The sequence below is a fragment of the Histoplasma capsulatum genome, genomic scaffold, assembly GCF_000149585.1.
Source record: "Histoplasma capsulatum NAm1 scaffold_11 genomic scaffold, whole genome shotgun sequence".
NCBI lineage: Eukaryota > Fungi > Ascomycota > Eurotiomycetes > Onygenales > Ajellomycetaceae > Histoplasma > Histoplasma mississippiense.
In genome coordinates this window covers 288012-307370 of record NW_001813972.1, presented here as the reverse complement: position 1 = coordinate 307370, position 19359 = coordinate 288012, and the positions used below count along the sequence as shown (strand labels likewise).

Below are 19359 nucleotides of genomic sequence, written 5' to 3'. Positions count from 1 at the left end.
ACCACCTGTTGTTAAATGACTGGTGAGTCCAATAAGGAGATTACGGAGACAGTCAGCGGCTATAAAAACCTGGTGGATATTATCAATAAAGATAATAGTTTTTGGAATCTGTTGTGGTACAGGCTTTTTATCCACATCAATTGCATCCTTAATAAGGAAAAATAACAGGTGGAAGGAGTGATATTGACCTCGAGGAATAGGATGGATGCTAATAAAAACATCAGGTCGATCGATAGATGTTCGGATTATCTCAGTCTCACAAGGCTTGTTACCAATTGCTCGGAATCCACCATTCAATAGGATATCTTTCTCACATGCACTGCTGGCTGTTGCTGTACAGCCAAACCAGACAATATCCTCACGAAGTAAGAGCCTTAACTGTCCCAGCATAGCAAATTGTGTACGGAAGTTCTTCCACTGATGTATAAGATGGCATTCATCAATAGCCACAAGTCCAATCCGTGCTTGGAAGTCAGGCTTCATCAAGGCTCCCTTAAAGACCTTGGAGAGAGCCTGCTCTGGGCTGAGAAGAACATGGGTATATAACCCCCGTTGAATGGACTGCAACCATGAGTGTTCAGCTCTCTTGGAGTCTGCAGTGATCATACAAGGCCGTGCCCCTGGGAATTCAGCAATATCCCGTTGTTGCTGCTCACCAAGTCCAGTCAATGGAACAAGTTGGATGGTTATCCTTCCTGTTAATATTGAATAGGAATGAAGAATAAGGCTTTTGCCAAACCCAGTCCGCGCAATAAACAGAGTGTCACCATATCCATATATTAATCGCCGTACAGTACGGACCTGTTCTGGATGAGGACAGAGGGTACTTTCTGGCTTTCCATCTCTTAGCAGCCGCTTCAGACATGCCTCAATCACACCATACTGCTGCTTAACATGGTCTGGATGTGAGTATTTCCCAATTAATTCAGGCATACTTTGGATATCCATCACTAATATAGCATCTAGAGCGCTAGGTGATAATGTTGTTTCAATGTCTTGTGGCTCTGCCAGTGCAGCCCTTCTGTGCCGTATTTGATGTCGACTTCGCCGTTTCCGACGGTCCGGTGTGGGGTCTGATTTGCCACGAACCATCTCACAGGATTCTCAATAATTGGAAGATATTATCAGGAGCTCATAGAAGCCTATGGGAGGTCGCAGAGGTTTGCAGGGGTTCACTGTGTAAGGTATAACCCTACTTTGTGCCACAGAAACCAGATGGTCTGACTGAGAGGTAGTATCATCAAGAGAATGTTATTTGTTGGTAGTCGGACATTCTAGGCTTAATTCTGAGCATCCGAGTATGTTTATCTTGCTGATAGGATATGTGGTTGAGAATCTATAGATTATTTTTGAAAAATCAGTATACATTCTGGTGAAAAAACACGAAGTGACCATTTTTGACACGGTTGTTCGTACCTCAAAAGGGCTCCTATCATAATAAAAAATAGTGTGTTCTATAGCTTTTTGATAGACAAATCTCCCTTACTATGCCGAATTGTGTCAATTGATAAGGATGGAGTTGGCGCATGGAGCAAAGTTGGCCATCCCTTCAAAATGACCCGGGGTTACTAACAACGCGCGACCGTTCTTTCTCAGACGCTTCGCGAAGGAAAATTTTCCTCCTTCCTAATTAAGACTAGTTTAAGCCATGTAGATTATGATTGGTCCAGAAGATCTCAGCACTTGGCAGAAGTCAAAAGGAGTTAGCTTATAATTTTACGAAGCGAAGTGGCAGTGAGGAACTGAGATAACAGGGATGCATAACTCCTTTTTCTCTACAGAATAGATTGAGTGAGAGTTCTCAAGTCCCCGTGTTTCACAAAGCCATTCTCTTGTATTACTATCTGAGATAAGAAGGCCTTGGCGCCTCGTGACCGGACAAGCATTCTCCCGATCAAGCATTCTCCCGGTCAAGTACTCTCTCGGTCAAGCATTTTCTAGGGTTCTCTAGATCTAGTATTCTCTCGGTTTACCATTCCCTTATGCACAGTAACAGAAGTTGGGCATGCAACTCTACAACCATCAGTTGTTTCAGACCAGTGACATGAGAGAGCCACAATTTTGGATCACAAAACCGTGGCCTGCAATCTGAAATCGTGGCCTGGCGTTGCAAGCGCCGCAACAAAACGACCGATCACTCGAAATAACCTTTTGACAGAAGTGTCGTTTTGAAACGCTCCTTTGGCTCAAAGGCCACCCTTTATCTGGACCTTCACCTGTAGCTATAAAATGAAAGCTCTTCTCATAGGGATACAGTATGTGAGAACAGTCATGTCTCAGAGCCTTTATTTTCTATTGTGTTCCAGCGACATAAGATGCAGCCATCAATCTCGAAGGAGGTCAAAAAGTCATGGAGCGAGCGCAATAGCCTCGTCCAGATGTGTTATCGACGGAAAGGGACGCTGCGGCGTATGCTGCGTAGTTATTTTGATGACTGTCGTTGTAGGGGTGTCTACCTTCTCATCCACGAAGACAATCGGTACTTTACAATTAAATTTAGCGAAGACGATGGTTTAAACAGCCATTTTCCACCGCCGGATAAAGATATCGTGAGTCATTTACAGCCGCAGAAAGACGCCTCGCTGACAAAAACACAGGAGAAGCTATACCCTCCGCCGTCCCGAACGACGTGCGAGAGTTACCCCAAACCTCGGAAATCCAAAAAGAAACGGCAGGGCAAACAGGAAAGGAAACCCGAGGAGAGAAGTGAATAGCCCTTGGTATGTTAACAGCTTGGGAATCGGCGGCTCGCAGTTATGTATATTGTGATGAAACTCCCGCTGGAAAATCTATCCATACTCAATCGATTCGTATAGCTCTTGTGGAGTGCCCACTGACGATTCCGTTTCAGCAGATGTACAAACCACTCGGTCCAGCTCCCTGCCTTGAACCGATCTGCAACCATGCAGATGCTCCGATGCGTCCTTCAACGGGTGATTGGACATGGAATGCACCGCAATGGCTTGGTACCAATAGTAGTAAACAACTGGGGGTTCGAGGCCGCAGCGTTCGATGTATGTCTTTGGTCACATATTCAAGACTATCAGACAATGATTGTGGTTCGGGATTTTATTTACTGTTCCTGGCACAGGGCCCACCTAGTTTAATTTTCTGTCGTACATGCGTCTTTTTGTTCCTCTTTGGGAAGTTTAATAAGTTAGTTAGATCAAAAATAAAACAATCCAACTCGGTACATGAATATCCAAGGACTCCTCAGCCCATAATGACCATCACTGTCATTTCAATGCAAAATGGGGAGAGATTTTCTATGAGGGCTGGTGTTGACTAATCCATGTCGAGGTGCTTATGTTAGCTAGTACAGTTAACGTAATCAATAACCTTCCCGATCAAATACCCTTCCCGATCACTTCTTCACTCTTTTTCATGTTTATAACTAAATAGAACAACAATCACATAAGAAAAATAGATTAATCATATTAAGAATCATTTACAAATCAGCTTTCACACTTACGAGCAGTATGTCCAATAGTACCACATATACTGCACCATGGTGCTGCTCGTTTTCGTGGTTGAGAGTCAGAAACCTCAACCTTCTCATTTTCCTGTTCATTGACACTTCGTACGCGATCTATTCCTTCTTCAACTCTTAAAACCCCTTCCTGAGCTATATATGTACGACCTTTCCCTCGCTTTCTCTTTTGCTTCTCATTTGCAGCTCTTAGTTCCTTGTTTTCCTTTGCTAAAATAGCAGCACTACACATAGCCATTTGACACCCCTTGATCAGCTGATTCATAGCTCGATTGGTTGGACTGGATGAACCCTGTGTACGATGTTGCATGTATCCTTTAATCTTCTTGGCCTGGAGATCCACTTGTCGTACATTGTGTGGTGTGGCTGTGGCCCAGGAGGCTTGAGAACTATGAGAAGTTCCTGGGGGGGTGGGTGTATGCATCTGGGTATTAAGGCGTGAGAGAACCTGCTCTGGATCGTACGGAACTAACCCTGTAGCTTTAAAACCACTTTTGATGTTGTTCTCATTCAGGGCTTCCATATGAGCTGCTGGATAGAGAGTCAAAAACTCTTCCTTATCAATGTGATTGATGCCAAGCTGCATTTGCTTCTCCACCTGTCGTCTGTATGCCTTCTTTAGAGGAGAGAAACAGCTAACATCCAAGGGCTGAAGAAGATGAGATGAATGAGATGGCATGTAGAGAACAATGATGTCATTCTCAGAGCAGAATTGATCAAACTCTGCTGAAGCATGACTTCCATGTCCATCAAGGATCAAGAGTCGATATTTGCCCTTCGTACGAGATCGAGTGTCCTTGTCAAATATCTCCTTAAGCCAGATCAACCCCAGCTTATCATTTGTCCATCCATTCTCACTGACTCCAATCACCCAGTCATGTGGCAGCTTCTCAGTCTCATACCAATGGGATTGGTGCATCTTTCCCTTTAGAATAATCATCGTACGTAAAGCCCAACCAGTTGCATTAACTCCTGCAATAACAGTGGCCCATTCCCGATCTCCAGGCTGTATAAGATTCGGACGATCAACTCTCTCAGATCCAGTAATTACTCTGGCTGTCCCAATAACTCCCATCTGAAATCCAGTCTCATCAAAGTTGTATGTATCTTCCTGTGCAATCCCATACTTTGCAATGGTGTTTCGTACGAGATTAAACCATCCACGAATAATCTCAGGATTCTCACATAGAGCTCGCTGGTGATCATACTTTCGAGAGAATGTTGATTTTAACTCCTCATGACGATTAACAAAGTTTCGTACCCAGCATTCACCCACTGTTGGAGGGGGTTTGGATTCAGACTTGATTTCTCGTTCAGAAAGAAGCAAATTGGCCATATTTCGTACGGTTGTGATGCGGGGTGACTGGCCTCGCTCAGTCATGGATAGAATCCACTGAATAAGAGATGCTTCCTCTGTAAGACTGAGTTTTCGGTTTTTTAACTGAGAATCTTTTCGTGTTGTGCGGCCGTGTAATCGATCATATAAACTTGAATAAGGAACTTCGTACGCGCGTGCAGCAGCTCGAATACCTGAGATTTGACCTTTATCTAGAGCCTTAATAGCTAATAGAATCCTGCCTTCTTGATAGAAGTTTCTTCTGTCACTTGTTGTTGACATTTTGATGAATAAATTGTATGATGTGTCTTAAAGTGAAGAAGTGATCGGGAAGGGTATTTGATCGGGAAGGTTATTGATTACGTTACCCAGAAATAGGTTGGTTGGCATAGGTCAGTTTGACCTGTGCTGAATAACCTGTACATATTATAAACATAGAGTAGTGGTTGCAGGTTCTTCGGTGATCTATGACTTTTGACCGAAGTACCTGTAGGTACAAACCTTGGCAGGTTTTGTGGCAGGCAAACCAGTACACTTTCCAACCTATACCAGCTGTTACATTTGATATGCTGGTTTATCTCCCTCCAGGTAAACAATCCATGCCCTTCATGCCAGAAGAGCACCAAGCCATGATTTGGTTGGTTTGCATGGCCTGCTCAGCAATTACTTCCATGGGATTCTTGTCACAGAAAAGGTAGAATGATTCTCAAGTTGCTTACCAAGCCTATGAAATTTCTACCCTTTGAAGAAAAGAATCCTCTTAGGAAAATCCTCTTAGGAAAATCCTCTTGTGAAATGCTCCAGTGGCTTTAGCCGCACCTGTACCTTTTCTGAGAGAATCCTCTTATGATGATTGCTTTATCTGGAATGTTCTATCTATGATGTCATCTCTTTAGAATTTATTTTCAGAAATGGATTCAGAACATCTCTTTTATGATATAAATTCTTTTAGAAGAATTCTCTTATGAGGAAATATAAGGGTAGAAATTTCATATTGTGAAATGCTCTGTGCATGTGATTTAAATCACAAGAGGATTCTCTTGAGAGGGATTTTGTCACAGAAGAGGCTTTTTAAATAAATACTCTTTAATGGCCAAACTTCACAAGTAAATTCTTTTAGAAGACTTGGCGATTGCTTTCATGAGCTACCTCATCACAAGAGGATTCTCTTATAAGCTGCTTTTAGCAAAGACAATATTGATAGATCTTAAGAGAATCTTCTTGGTACTATATGTCCAAGCTGCTTTAGATGCAAGAATTCTCTTAGGAAAACCCTCTTGTGAAATGCTCCATAGGATTCTGAGAGAGAATGCCTTTATGGGGACTTGAGAGCTCTTTACTCAAATCTAGTAATTTCATGTGTCTAGAAATATCTCAAGCTGAGCTAACTGAATCACACAGCAACTTAAGAGAATCATTTTATTCCTACAGATTCTGTAAGTGTTTTCTCAGGAACTTGGCTGCTAGGGGTTTTTGATGGTTAAACAGGCCTAGCGCTCTTATAATCACCTCGTTTTCCGTGGTAAGACTCTGCATTGTATTTATATATGTTCTGTACAGCGTCCCATCACATGGCACAATAACTCATCCATAGCATAGAGGATGTGAAATTTTTGCTACTATCCGAAGTGCATCATGAGGGACACTGCCCTCCCGATCCTCCATACACTGCGTCTCTTGCGATATTCCCCGCATTTCGCATCCGATTCCTGTCTTTTATGACCCTATCCATTAAAAGTGTCTTCCACACAAAAATTTGGGTTTTTTGAATCCATTAATGCAATGGAAATCGTATATCGTACAGATGACATCGCATTCTCGCGATATATATAAAATCCCTAACACCCAACACCCATATCACGCCTAGATGTCGCATTCCACCCTGCCATTCTTTCAACTTTCTCAATTTTCCAGTCTCTCGGTACACAACTTCCCCACACATTCCCCTATCGATGTTGCTCATCATGGAGCCTCTTTGCCTCCGCAACCTTCTGCTGCCTCATGCGATAAAGGGACATGGTAAACAGGCCTGCTCCAACGGAGGCAACCATAGCGTAACAACAAAAAGGGAGAACCCGACGAAGCCCGGCGTGAGGACCTACGTAAACAGTTGCTGTCGAGGGCCGCGGGGTGGTGGGGGAGGGCGAGTGGCCATTCTTATGCACGACTGTTGGGTGTTATACCTGTTGACAACCACGGTGCGGGTATGGGCAACAAAACAGATTATTTATGCCGGGTCTGTGACGCCAAGAAAGGATCGATTTCACGTGGTTGAAGGAGCGGAAGAGTTTCAAGGTTAGAAAACGCAATATATCAAGCACCATCCTCTGAAGCATATACGAGTCTTTGACACCCTGAAACACTTGGAACAAAACCGCAGGAAGTTGTTAACTACCTCGGAGTATTTAACCACCAACATCTTATTTGCCCCTTCTCTTCTCCATCCTCGACTCTTTCATCACTACTACTGGTAGAAGAGCCAAAGATAACAGACGAAGATGGCTTCTTCATCGAAACCTCCTAGCCCTTTACTCTAGTAGGTACCTCTGTCTAGCACTCTCTCCCTTGTGCAATACGATGGAACTCCAGCTGACCATCAGGCAGTGCCTGCATCGCGCATAGAACCACCATTTTAGCCGAACACTCCTCCCCCGGCACTTCCTCCACCGCCGCCTCCTCTCTCGCATCCATAATCCTCCCCAAAATCTCTCACCAAACACCGCAAAAACTCACCTATACTCATGACCGCCTCTTCGTCCACTACATAGCCGACTCTCCCTCGGCTGCAGGTGAAAATGGCGAACTCACCTCGCACGCCCCGCTCAGCTACCTAGTCGTTGCCACCGCAGAACTAGGTCGACGCATCCCCTTCGCCTTCCTCCTCGAGATCCGTCGCAAATTCCTCACAACCTACAACCCAGAGAGCACCGACTTTAGCTCCCTGCCCCCCTACGGCTGTGCAGCCTTCAACACACACCTCCGCGAGCTGCTGCAGACCTACAACACTGCCCCGCCAGCAGACTCGCTTGCCTCTGCGCGCAAGGAGATCGATAGCGTACGTGGAATTATGACGGAGAACATCGAGCGGGTGCTGGAGCGTGGGGAGCGGATTGATTTGTTGGTTGATAAGACAGATCGTCTGGGGGGCAGCGCGCGGGATTTCCGTGTTCGGAGTCGTGGATTGAGGCGGCAGATGTGGTGGAAGAATGTTAAAGTGATGGCCTTGTTGGTCGTCGTCGTTGTGTTTTTGGTATATTTGTTTGTCGGGATGGGGTGTGGGTTGCCTGCGTGGGGAAAGTGTTTTGGACGCTAGGATTGTATACCATATATTGGGGACATTGATATCACATTGAGATATTCGTTGTCTTAGATCTGTTGAGGGTGGAGGCTTTCTTTCTTCTTTCCCATGTTTTTAACTGGATTTTATTTCTGGGTGTATTTCTTATGTCTTTGAAATGTCCTTTTGCTAGCCACAGAGCTTTTGTATTTGTATTTTGCCGAGCGCGCAAGTTTTAATCCTTTCCTTTCATTGCACTCATCCCTCGATTCTAGTATTTACAGATTCAAAATTAAAACTTCTTCGTTTATCTAGAAACCTATTTTCTTCAATTAGAAATTCTTAGGAATTGAATTTTGGGAGCGATTCCCGTTTGCAATAAAGGAAATAAATTATTTAAAAACAGCTCACTGCGTACACATAATATACCTAGAATCAATGTCCCTCACTCTCAAACCTGTCTCCATCATGGATATAAACCGTAGGAACAAGTCTGCAGGCGAGATTTACCCACACCATCGCACAATACCCACATCGTACTTAAGAATACAAAAAGTGGAGTTTGATGTTTGGTGTTGTATAGGTCACTCCATATACGCCAGCCGTATACCTCACTAAACCACCGAATAAAGATTATATCTTATGGTTTGCGAGGAGATAATACTGGCAAAGGTCATGCACTATTATGTGCTGTTACTATTAAAACGGATGGGTATTGGGGGTGGGGGCCCCCCCGGACGGAAAAAGGATTTGAAATGGGAATGGTTCTTCAAGTGATTAAATTCTTTGGGGCCCGTTCTGGCATTTCTGATCGGTCGAGGCTCTGAAATGTTATGTCCACTGTTTGATTCGCATTGGACACTGAGGTGAGGGAATGGTTGCACGAAGACTAAAGAAAAATAAAAACGGCCGAAGCTGGAGAGACGAGTCAAACCCACCCACCACCCCGGCCAAGCTTGTAACTACAGACAATTAGAAGTCGTATAGTGTCTTGCTCTTATTTTTTTCTTCAACGTTCAGTCCATACAATATAGCATGAATCCACTCCACGCGCCAAGGAAATCCCATCCGGCCAATAAGTTGCGCAAAGTTAAAAAAGGTCCTTCTGCGTACAATCCCTCACCAATATGCATGCAATGCGAGTTGGAGAGGAAAGGTGGGGGGGGGGGAAGAAAAGCAAGAAAAGACCAGTATAAACAATAGTTACGCCGTTTTCAATTTAATTTCCTTTTGCAGCTGCCTTTGCTTCCCGGCCTTTACCCATTCGCTCGAGGATGTTCTCGCGGTCTTTGTCGATCTTCAGTTTCGTGATGACAACCTTGGATGGGTGGATACCGATAGGGACGCTCTGGCCGTTTGACTTGTCGCGGGTGACGCGCTCGACGTGCACGACGTATTTGAGGCGATATACACTAGTGATTTTGCCCTCGCGGCCCTTGTTGGAGCCTCGGACGATGGTTACTTCGTCGTCTTTGCGGATAGGTATGGAGCGGACCTAGATTTTTGTAGCAGAATTAGCCCATGCCCTTTGTCCTTCTACTTTCGTTCCCATGTTTCCTTTTCTTCTTTCTTCGTAATTGGCTATTCTTATGTTCCAAAGTGGCCGTATCCATTGAGAATAATATCCGGATTCTAGGATCTCGTACATTGTGTTTTTCTCTCAGTTCCTTGCTCAACGGGGCGCTCATGATGACTCGTCGCTCACTGGAAGGGGCACTGAAGTGCGCCTTGCGCGACTTCCGCCGTGAAGAGGCAAGTTCTGTCGATAAGATAAATTGTCAGTCCCTCATTGACATACGTAATAATACTTTGAATAAGGTCCAGAGTTCCGTAAATAGCGCGGCCCCAATAAATCAAGCAGGGAAGAAGCAGTTGTACGCACCTCCGTTGACCTTTGCCATTTGTGCAGATCTGAAGGGGAAAATGAGATCTGGCTCCGAGAGAGAGTGGGAGGAGGTGGGTTTGTTCAATTATCGTCGTCGTTGGGAGTCGTCCGCCGTCAAGATTTCCGATCCGAAAATTGTGTGGGAGACTGTGGGTCAGCTGACTTGGTCTAGGGCTGGCTGACTCAGTCGTCTGCCAAGTCATTCATTGAACGAACAACCAACAAAAGAGTATTCTGTAAACGATGAGGAGAAACACTTCAAGGAGATGTTTCGCGCTGCTGCCGCTAATTCTATTCTCGAAACCTGCATCGTGCTCATTTTGCGACCGAATCACCTATGCCGCAACCGCACAAACCCTCGCTTTTATCAATCGGATCAACCCTCCCGCATCTTGCTTCAACCGCCCCTCCCTTCTACCCCATGCCATACTCTGTGCAGTATCTCAAGATAGCTTTCAAGCTGTCGTGGAGTCGTGAATTTTAGAAAAGAAATTTTAGCTATACCCTTTGGGTATGTCGTACCAAGGATTTGGTTACTCTCCTTACCAGTACCTCCATGGTACCTCATACTCTTCCATGCGCGAAATCCCTGTCACTCACCCTTCATCAACTCCAAATATCCAGCCATCAGCAGATCGAAGCTACGGGCAGCAGCAGAGTTATGAGTGGCAAGGGCAGAACGGTACAGATATATCAAGCCAAAGCCCACGGCCGCAGCAGGAGACTGAGAGCTGGCAGCCCTCAAGCAATCCATTCCCTAGCTACGGATATCAGCATCAGCAACAAACGAACTATCATACTTCCAATGCTACACCGTCAATATCGCCGTCATTGTCATCGCAACAGGCCCAGCAGTCCCATCGGAGACAAAGCCAACTTATTTCACCAACTCTGAAAAGTATCCAGTATCCCTTGGAGCCCATTGCCATCCCCAACTCCTCGGTGGATCCGGTATCAACCGCTTCCCCTTCTACAAACATGAGCTATGACACGGATCCTCCAGTACAGAATAGGTCACCGGCGATTGTTTCTCTACGGATTGACCGTCCAAATTCTTCTCAATCCTTGAGAACTACTGCTGCTTCAGCTATGACTTCTCTCTCTTCCAGCATTACCGCTCCTCGTGCCAATTCCCAGAGGCTGATGACTGGACCTGCTGGCTCCTCCTCAACATCGCATTCTTATAATTCAAGCCATGGGCCTCCTCGCTCCAATTTAGCGTCCCTAGGTCCCACAGTAATGTCCTCACCTTCAGCTCACCAGAGCCAGCCGTTTCGTCAACAGAACATTTCTCCGCAGTCTAGTAGAACGTCAACACCATCAGCCCAGTCAAACATACGTCGGAGCCAACCCTCTTTATCCCACGCACCCCTCAAGCATTCTTCGTCCATGCTAGCCACGCCGTCAACATATTCTGACCGTTCAACCTCTCAAGAGCACCACGCAGCATACAATATTGTCAACACCTCTCAACAGCACCCTACCGTGTCACATGCCCAAAGTACCCCGTCAAATCCCCCCCACATAAATTCTACCGCCGAATATCAAACGGCGAACCTAAGCCAATCACAATCACATCAGCCAGCTACGCCAAGCTATATCGACCCCAGTCAAATCTACAATCCGTATTACCAGGAATACCAGAAAATGAAAGCAGCACAGGCGGAAGCGGAAGCTGAAAGGCTGAAGCAAAAACAGAAGGAAGACGAGAAACAAGGTGAAATAGAGAGTCAAAGGGAGGAAGAGAGACGTGTGCAGGTCGCGAGAGAGATAGTAGAGATAGAGGAAAATCAGAATCGAGCTACTGATACCAAAATTGACCAAAAGATAGACAGTACAGTAACATTTACTGCCCACCCACATGCTGAGAGAACACAATCTGAAAGCCTCGCAGTAGCTAATCCATCCCCTTCGGAGACACATAAACGAAGTCAGAAACCCGTCCCAAAAAATAGGCTACAAGTTCCTAACGCCACTAATTCACGACAGCAAAAACCTAGAAGTACCATGAAACACCAACGTCGTCAGCGGAAATCGCAGATAAAACTTTCCCCTCCTCCGCCCGTCGGGGTGCCGGTGAGTGTCCCTCAAGCAGAGCTCGCGCCCACTGCTCCACCTAGCGAAAGTCAAAGTCAGACACTTTCAACGGCGGCCCAAACCCCAGGTGAAGGACGGCCTAGTGAAGATGAAGACTTGGAAATGGAATTGATGTTGGAAAAAATGAAACAACTCAAATCCAAGGACCCGAGCAAATTTGCCAAGTTACTAAGCGGACTGGAAATGGTGAGTGAGGTCTCCATTTGTCTTTTTGTCTCTCTTTCTCTCTCTCTCTCTTCTCTTCTTTTCTTTCTTCTTTCTTCTTCTTCTCATATTTTTTTTTTTTTTTGTGTGTGTGTGCGTCAATTCCTCGACCTTTCCTACCACAACCGCAATCTAATATTCGTACCAATAATAGCCGGAACCTGTTACGGCCACATCCCATGTCGTGGAGGATCAACGAACAGCCAAAAATCCAGTATCTACACCAGCCACTTTGGCTCCCATGAATCCCACAGATGAGAGCAATTCAATCCATGATCGCGGCAAATTCCCCGCAGCTCGGCGAAAACGGAAGCCAAAGCATGTTGATGCTGTTAATTGTATAGCTCAACCCTCACCTATCAGGCATGATATACAACAGCCCGCACCAGCTCCTTCTTCACAGCCCGAAACCCATAATGGAGGCCGGGCTCCCCGAACGGACTCGGCTATGGGAATTGGGAAGCTGATAGATACTAATAAATCAGAATCTGCATCATTTCCAGCCTCAGCTCAAGCTGCAACGCCAGCCGCCGAACTTGCTCCTGAGCCTGCACCTGAGCCTGCACCTGAACCTGCACCTGAACCTGAAACTAGGCAAACAAAGGAAGAAACCCGTAAGGTTGCTACGATCTGGCCTGAGCCGAAGCGATTAGCCCTCGCCCAAGCGGCCTCAAGATATATCGATGACGTCCTTAGTAATCGCAACCAGGGCAAGAAATGTCCTCCAGAGATGGTATTATCGCTGATAGATCAGAATCCAAGCTATATTGAGCTGTGCGGAATGTTGGAATCTCGGGGCTATGTCTTGAATCGCGTTCATTTCGCGAAACATTTACTCAACGCTATGCCAGAACTAACGACAAGTTCCAGTGTTACTGCTCGTCCGAACCGGGCCGCGAATGGGCCATCTTCCACTGCTAGGAAAGCGCAAATCCAACCTCTCCCAGCTGCAATGCCCATTCCACCAGCAGCTCAAGATACCAGACTTGCCCCAAGAGATGATCCTGTTCCCATTACTCCAGTATCCATGTCGCCGCCAGAGCCTGACACTCAGGCTGTGGGGAACAAAGTGGAGCTCCCAGCTCCATCATTGACACCCATACCACCACCGGCCAACAGATCCCCTCTATATTTCAGGCAGCAACAACCTCCAGTGTCAGTCCCGCCAGAAAATCAGGTCCCCGGTTTTATAAGTCCTCCACCACCTTCAGGAACCTTTTCAATGGGATTCCAAGCTCCTGGTTACGCAGGGCCATGTTACCGCAAAAGCCAGCCGTCGTTTCGACACAGCAGAGGTGACCCGGCTCTGGTTGGAAACAAACTGAAATCCAAGCTCCACGTTCCTGTACCACCTGCGCAGGTGCCTGCTCCTGGTTCCAAGGAGGCACTCGCTAAAAAGCGAACGTTTGCAGAGATTGTGGATTTTACACAACTTTCAAGTGACGAAAACGATTCACCCCACCCGTCAAAAGCATCGCGCTTAGAGGACGTACCGACCCAGAGCGAAGCAAATGTGGAAGTGAATGTTGAAGAAGTACCAGCATGGGCATCGGAAACGGCTGGGACGCCTGGAACACAGGCGAAGACGCCCGATTTGTCCCAATTTAATATGCCAGATGCCGATGTTTCTACCAGCAATGAAAAGTTACCGAAGCGGGGCGATATCGTCAAGCCTCTCAACAAGACGCAGGCTTTGAAAACGCGCTACTACGACCCGAAGAGCATTGCGAGAGATCTCTTAATCGCAACCGGTCGCCACCCAACAGAGCGTCCATTGAACCAACATCTTTCGAAACTGCGAGATAATTTTTCTGCTGTAGATAACTCATCTGATTTGTGCACGTTCCGGTGGGACATTGTCGATCCTGGAGGGCCGCCACCACCTGAAGCCCCTCTTGTTTCTGCCACCTCCAGACCTCCCCTTTTCACTCTCTGCAAACATGCAAAGTCCAGATCCGTTATCGGCCGCTTACATAACATATTACCACGTGACTCGACAAAAGGCGTTAGTCATAGTCCTTCACTACACACCTGTCAAACAGCCAACATTGATAACTCGCCACCTCACATTCAGCAAGAGAGCAATATCGACAGCAGAACTAAAATCTCCGTGATGAGTTCATCTCACATTCCATTGTCTCGCCGACGCGGACGACCAGCAGGCGCGAAGAATAAACCTCGATTCGCAGACCGAGTTGAGATCACCATTCCGACAAGTTCATCGCCAAAAACGCTTCATCCATTTCATACGTACAAATGCCAGTGGCAAAACTGCGATGCCGAACTTCACAACCTCCAAACACTCCGAAAGCACGTCACCCGCCTCCATATCCCCAAAAACAATGGGATGGAGACTTCTTGCTTATGGGCTGGTTGCAGTGGTCGCGGGATTATGTTTGGAAGTAGGAGGCTGGCAGATCATGTGGAGAATGAACATTTAAGCGCCCTCGCATGGACCCTGGGGGAAGGGCCAGGGTCTGTAAGATCTGGTGAGACTGGAAAACTACTCAGCGACCCAATTGTTGTTTCTTAAACAAGACGAGAGACGAAGAAAAGACATACCAAAAGACCCTCGTATAACAAACCAGGAAATTCTCATTTTCTTTTCCCTCTGTTCTCCACTTCTAGGTCATCGAGATTACAATATCGCCGACTACCTCAATGACAGCAATGGACGCGCCGTGGTCGCCAGGGCAAGCGCGAAAGGCACACGACCTACCTTGATTCTCCCCGCCGCATACAGATCGATCCGATGCTTCAACAAGATGTATGGAAACGAGAGCGACAAAGCCAAAGCGCTGGAGGTATTGCGGGCACTGGAGATGAAACAAGTAAGGTAGGAACGGGGTTGGGCCGCGGCGGATGTACACTTATGAACCAAAGAGACAGGAGACGGTTGTGGCGTTTGAAAGGGTTTTTGAGATCGTCCCTGAAGACAAGGAGGGTCTTTAGAAATTACGTGTCTCAGCATAAGAAAATCTTTTACGGAATGGTAGCTTTCTAGTTTTGCTCCTTTCGTTTCTCGCTTTCGTCCTCCCTTGAATATTTATTAACAGATGTTATGTTCCAGCAATGGGTTTGGGAAATGCATGTGGATTTTTTTAAGAAATCATATTGTCTTTTACTTGTACTCAGTACTTATATAGCTCGGCGCCGGGAGTTTTCGAAGTTAGTCACATGTACGTACATTCAGGATCGGTATACATGCGAATGATACCCGCCAACAATGCGAATGGCTTTCAGGTTAGATTGTCAGTTTCGCGATAGAAAGGTCAATCGTAGCTTAGAACAACAACAACAACAACAACAAAAAAAAAAAAAAAAAAAAAAAAAAAAAAAAAAGGAGAAGAAGAAGAAGAAGCGAGAGAGCAAGAGGAAGAAAAAGAAAAAGCCAATTAATACATTTTGTACTGTACATGTGAAGTAGGTATTTCTGGAAGCAAGCCGCACTTCCACCACCCGAGAGACCATATGATCCGATCCTATCAAACCCAATCAACAAATGCTCGCCATCTCCGGTTTCCCGAGTTTCCCATCTACTTTCTCCTATCCAATAGCCCTCAACCAGCCGCATCTCGGTTAATTGTTGTAGTGGAAATGGAATTCTTCGACGAACTTGTCGACGCGTGGGATTTTACAGAGGTCTGGGAGGATGTGGAGGAGGTTGCAGAAGAGTCTTTGGCGTTGACTTCGAGGTAATGGTAGAGGACGATGAGGAGCATGGCGCAGGAGCCAAGGAACATGGCGAGTTGATAGAGTTGTTCGTCTGAGATCATCTTCAAGGTGACGACGTCCTATGTAGTTGTGTGCGATAGCTGGCCTTTGGCAAGGTCGATATCGTTATCTCCGGAATGGGAGTAGAGTCCGTACTCGTAAGGTTATATAGATAAATCGTATATATATCGGCGAGTCGATCAGGTTCCGTATCGCGCAACTTCTGGGCTATCACTTCTCAAGGAGCTGTAGTGTAATCCGTTGGACGCACTCACAATGGGACCTACGAACATTCGTCGCCGGTATGCAGTACCAAAGCTTGAAGCTAGTGGTGTCTTATATACAAATGTTTTTGCTACTGCCACGTCCGCCAAAGCCTCATCTGTCGCTGCCAAATAACCCCACCATGATTCAGGCTTCTTTTTTCCAGCACACTCATGTTCTTCACTCCACACAGCACACACGAACATCACAATCACAACACATATATCACAAATTTGGCCTATACCCTGTCCATAACATACATCGGCCGCTGGTTGTAGGGGCCCTCTATGTTTCCCGGAATATACCCTCCCTATTTTTAATGTCCAGTTCAATATCATCAAACATTAAATACCGACGGATTTGAAAAGCAAAGGCCCGAACTTGAATTACATTCAACGCCAAAATGCCGCCCAAAAAAGGATCTGATCAGCCGAAGAAGACGAGGGCTACGGTGGAAGATAAGGTGAGTTATCTGTTCCTGCTGTTGTTCTCTAGCCCACTTCGGAACAATATTGCTGATGTATTGGTCTTCATCTCCTCAGACATTTGGCATGAAAAATGTATGTTTTCAAGCCCCATTAGATATATCCCACACGCATAAACATACACGGAATAGGAATAAGAGTTTGAGATACTACCTAGCCAGGGGGGATGTTTGCGGAATATACCTTAGTCTATGTCTAATTTTTGAAATTAATATAGAAAAAAGGAGGCAACGCAAAGAAACAAATAGCCCAGCTTCAAGCACAAGCCCAATCAAACAAGAACGCGGATGAGAAAAGGAAAGAAGCACAAAGACTTCAACGCGAGAAGGATAAGGCTGCTGCTGAGCAAGCCAAACGGGAAGCTGCGGAACTCTTTAAGCCCGTTCAAGTCCAAAAAGTTCCATTTGGTGTTGACCCCAAAACTGTCCTCTGTGTTTTCTTCAAGAAGGGCAGCTGTGAAAAGGGAAAACGATGCAAGTTCAGCCACGACCCAGCTGTAGAGCGAAAGGCCCAGAAAAAGGATCTCTATTCCGATAGCAGAGATGCGGAAGAGGAAAAGAAACAGGATTTGATGGATAATTGGGATGAAGAGAAATTGCGGAAGGTCGTGTTGAGCAAACATGGTAACCCAAAGACAACGACCGACAAAGTCTGCAAGTACTTTATCGATGCTGTCGAGAATCAGAAATATGGTTGGTTTTGGATTTGTCCAAATGGCGGCGATAAATGCATGTACAGACACAGCTTGCCACCTGGGTATGCTTCTCGGTTCTCAGTGTGTTTTGTTTTTCTCGATTTCTAACTGGTACAATAGCTTCGTCCTTAAAACCAAAGAACAAAGAGCCGCTGAAAAAGCTCTCATGGACAAATCCCCATTGAAAACCCTCACTCTCGAAGATTTCCTCGAGTCCGAACGCCATAAACTCACAGGCAACCTCACACCAGTCACTCCGGAAACATTTGCCAAGTGGAAGAAAGAACGTCTGGACAAGAAAGCCGCGGAGGAAGAGGCCCGCAAAGCAAAAGATGCCAGTGGTCGTGCCATGTTCGAAAGTGGTGACTGGAACGCTTCCGACAGTGAGGATGATGATGGTGACGCCGGAGATGAGGACTGGAATGGATGGAATATGGAATCATTACGCAAGGAGACAGAGCGACTACGAGAGCAATCGGAGGAGGATCGAATTGCGAAACTCCACGGAACTTCTTCGGCTCTTACGTCCGGCACTGGTTCAGAAGAACGGCCCACCCCAGTTGATGGAGCTGGATAAATATCAATATATGAATAAAAGAAAGGACACATTCTTGGCACTCTTTCCGTAGGAAAGGGAAAAGGAATCACCAGTGATGACGACGAAATCAAGAATCAATATCCAGTCATTTTATATGATGTCGGTTCTCGTTGTTATTTTCACGACCTGGCGTCCCGTCCACTGAAAGTTTGCGGGCCTGTAGACCAGGTCTATCAATGTAGGGGTAATGCCCCTGCTCCTGCGAACGCAAAGATCACAAGTGATTACTCGGTTTTGGTTTTGGTTTTGGTTTTGGTGTTTTACCATAATGAAGACTGAGATGTGATATTGCCGTGGATAGTGGGGTGTTTATTTATATACATTTGCTTCTATTTTCATTTCCATTTCCATTCTTTCCCCCTGTTCAGCCATGCTCTCACTCCCCCCATTTTCTTGTTCTGACAAAGATAATATTAAATTTCTCTGCCATTACGCTTGCTACGCTGCTCTGGAAAATCACATCCAAATCTCAAAATTAGATCATTCCGTTGTGCCTTATTTTCCTTTATTTCGCTGTCCATGTCTCTCGCGGCAACTGTCTTCTTTCAAGTTTTCTGTCAATTTTACTTGATGTCTTATATACCATTGAGGGGTTTTTCACATACACCCGCACGAAGGTACAAAATATCCTTCTCTTAGGTCAATGTTCTTGTCTAAGGCTACGCTGTGGATGGCAGTCAGTAACGATATCAATCGCATCGAATATATATAACAACACCGGAGTCTTTCTCGACAACAAGGACCTCCTAAGAAATATTGGTTCAAAAATCCGTTGTCCACAGTGGATGTCCACAGCAGCGAATATTCCTTGTCTTTTAGTCTATACTTTCAAAAGGTGTTCATTGTGCTTTTTACTTTGGCAGCCAAAGAAAGGATAACCTACTTTTATACCATGCATTGTTCCTTTGGAGCTGGGTTCCAATTACATTCAGTAGCAAATCGCCAATGAGTCATGCTTCTGGCGTTCAGACAAAGCTCATCTACATACCTTCGTTTGCATTTCATCTCCATGCTACCCATTTCCGTTCTTGCTGAAAAACTTCCAAGTCATTATGGTTTTGGTGCTGGAACAAACTCATCCCCCAATAGAAAACACGCATACAAAGTCCAAATCTTCCTAATCTTTGATCTTTCGCCGTTCCAAACAATGATCGGGTGAAAACTTTCTTTATGAGGCCCAGGAAAGATTATTTTCGGGACTTTCAAGACACTTCAGTGAGATGATGTCTTTCATATAGCCAACTGAGGAATCCTACTATCTCAATTCCCATGCGAGTATAATGAATTGGAGGAGGTGATTTTTCCTGCCTTTGAT

At 45.7% G+C, this 19359-nt stretch overlaps 8 protein-coding genes across 8 annotated transcripts; 3 read left to right on the top strand and 5 right to left on the bottom strand.

The window, feature by feature from the left end:
* Positions 1 to 11: 11 nt before the first annotated feature.
* HCAG_08354 (predicted protein) lies at positions 12 to 933 on the bottom strand (the record flags this gene model as incomplete). Its single annotated transcript, XM_001536522.1, has 2 exons — positions 12 to 19; positions 315 to 933. The coding sequence occupies 2 exons, from the start codon at positions 931 to 933 to the stop codon at positions 12 to 14; spliced, it is 627 nt and encodes a 208-aa protein (XP_001536572.1).
* A 2414-nt stretch (positions 934 to 3347) lies between these two features.
* On the bottom strand, positions 3348 to 5108 carry HCAG_08353 (conserved hypothetical protein; the record flags this gene model as incomplete). Its single annotated transcript, XM_001536521.1, has 2 exons — positions 3348 to 3394; positions 3473 to 5108. The coding sequence occupies 2 exons, from the start codon at positions 5106 to 5108 to the stop codon at positions 3348 to 3350; spliced, it is 1683 nt and encodes a 560-aa protein (XP_001536571.1).
* A 1682-nt stretch (positions 5109 to 6790) lies between these two features.
* HCAG_08352 (conserved hypothetical protein) lies at positions 6791 to 8205 on the top strand (the record flags this gene model as incomplete). The annotated part of the gene is made up of 3 exons (XM_001536520.1): positions 6791 to 7121; positions 7595 to 8076; positions 8197 to 8205. 3 exons carry the CDS (start codon positions 6791 to 6793, stop codon positions 8203 to 8205), a joined length of 822 nt encoding a protein of 273 aa, XP_001536570.1.
* Positions 8206 to 9322: 1117 nt separating this feature from the next.
* Positions 9323 to 10004, bottom strand: HCAG_08351 (60S ribosomal protein L26; the record flags this gene model as incomplete). Its single annotated transcript, XM_001536519.1, has 3 exons — positions 9323 to 9598; positions 9750 to 9862; positions 9986 to 10004. The coding sequence occupies 3 exons, from the start codon at positions 10002 to 10004 to the stop codon at positions 9323 to 9325; spliced, it is 408 nt and encodes a 135-aa protein (XP_001536569.1).
* A 497-nt stretch (positions 10005 to 10501) lies between these two features.
* Positions 10502 to 15241, top strand: HCAG_08350 (predicted protein; the record flags this gene model as incomplete). The annotated part of the gene is made up of 4 exons (XM_001536518.1): positions 10502 to 12271; positions 12444 to 14778; positions 14918 to 15120; positions 15173 to 15241. 4 exons carry the CDS (start codon positions 10502 to 10504, stop codon positions 15239 to 15241), a joined length of 4377 nt encoding a protein of 1458 aa, XP_001536568.1.
* Positions 15242 to 15849: 608 nt separating this feature from the next.
* Positions 15850 to 16065, bottom strand: HCAG_08349 (predicted protein; the record flags this gene model as incomplete). Its single annotated transcript, XM_001536517.1, has 1 exon — positions 15850 to 16065. One exon carries the CDS (start codon positions 16063 to 16065, stop codon positions 15850 to 15852), a length of 216 nt encoding a protein of 71 aa, XP_001536567.1.
* A 605-nt stretch (positions 16066 to 16670) lies between these two features.
* HCAG_08348 (conserved hypothetical protein) lies at positions 16671 to 18023 on the top strand (the record flags this gene model as incomplete). The annotated part of the gene is made up of 3 exons (XM_001536516.1): positions 16671 to 16730; positions 16970 to 17508; positions 17567 to 18023. 3 exons carry the CDS (start codon positions 16671 to 16673, stop codon positions 18021 to 18023), a joined length of 1056 nt encoding a protein of 351 aa, XP_001536566.1.
* Positions 18024 to 18482: 459 nt separating this feature from the next.
* Positions 18483 to 19064, bottom strand: HCAG_08347 (predicted protein; the record flags this gene model as incomplete). The annotated part of the gene is made up of 3 exons (XM_001536515.1): positions 18483 to 18492; positions 18658 to 18708; positions 19033 to 19064. The coding sequence occupies 3 exons, from the start codon at positions 19062 to 19064 to the stop codon at positions 18483 to 18485; spliced, it is 93 nt and encodes a 30-aa protein (XP_001536565.1).
* Positions 19065 to 19359: the final 295 nt, after the last annotated feature.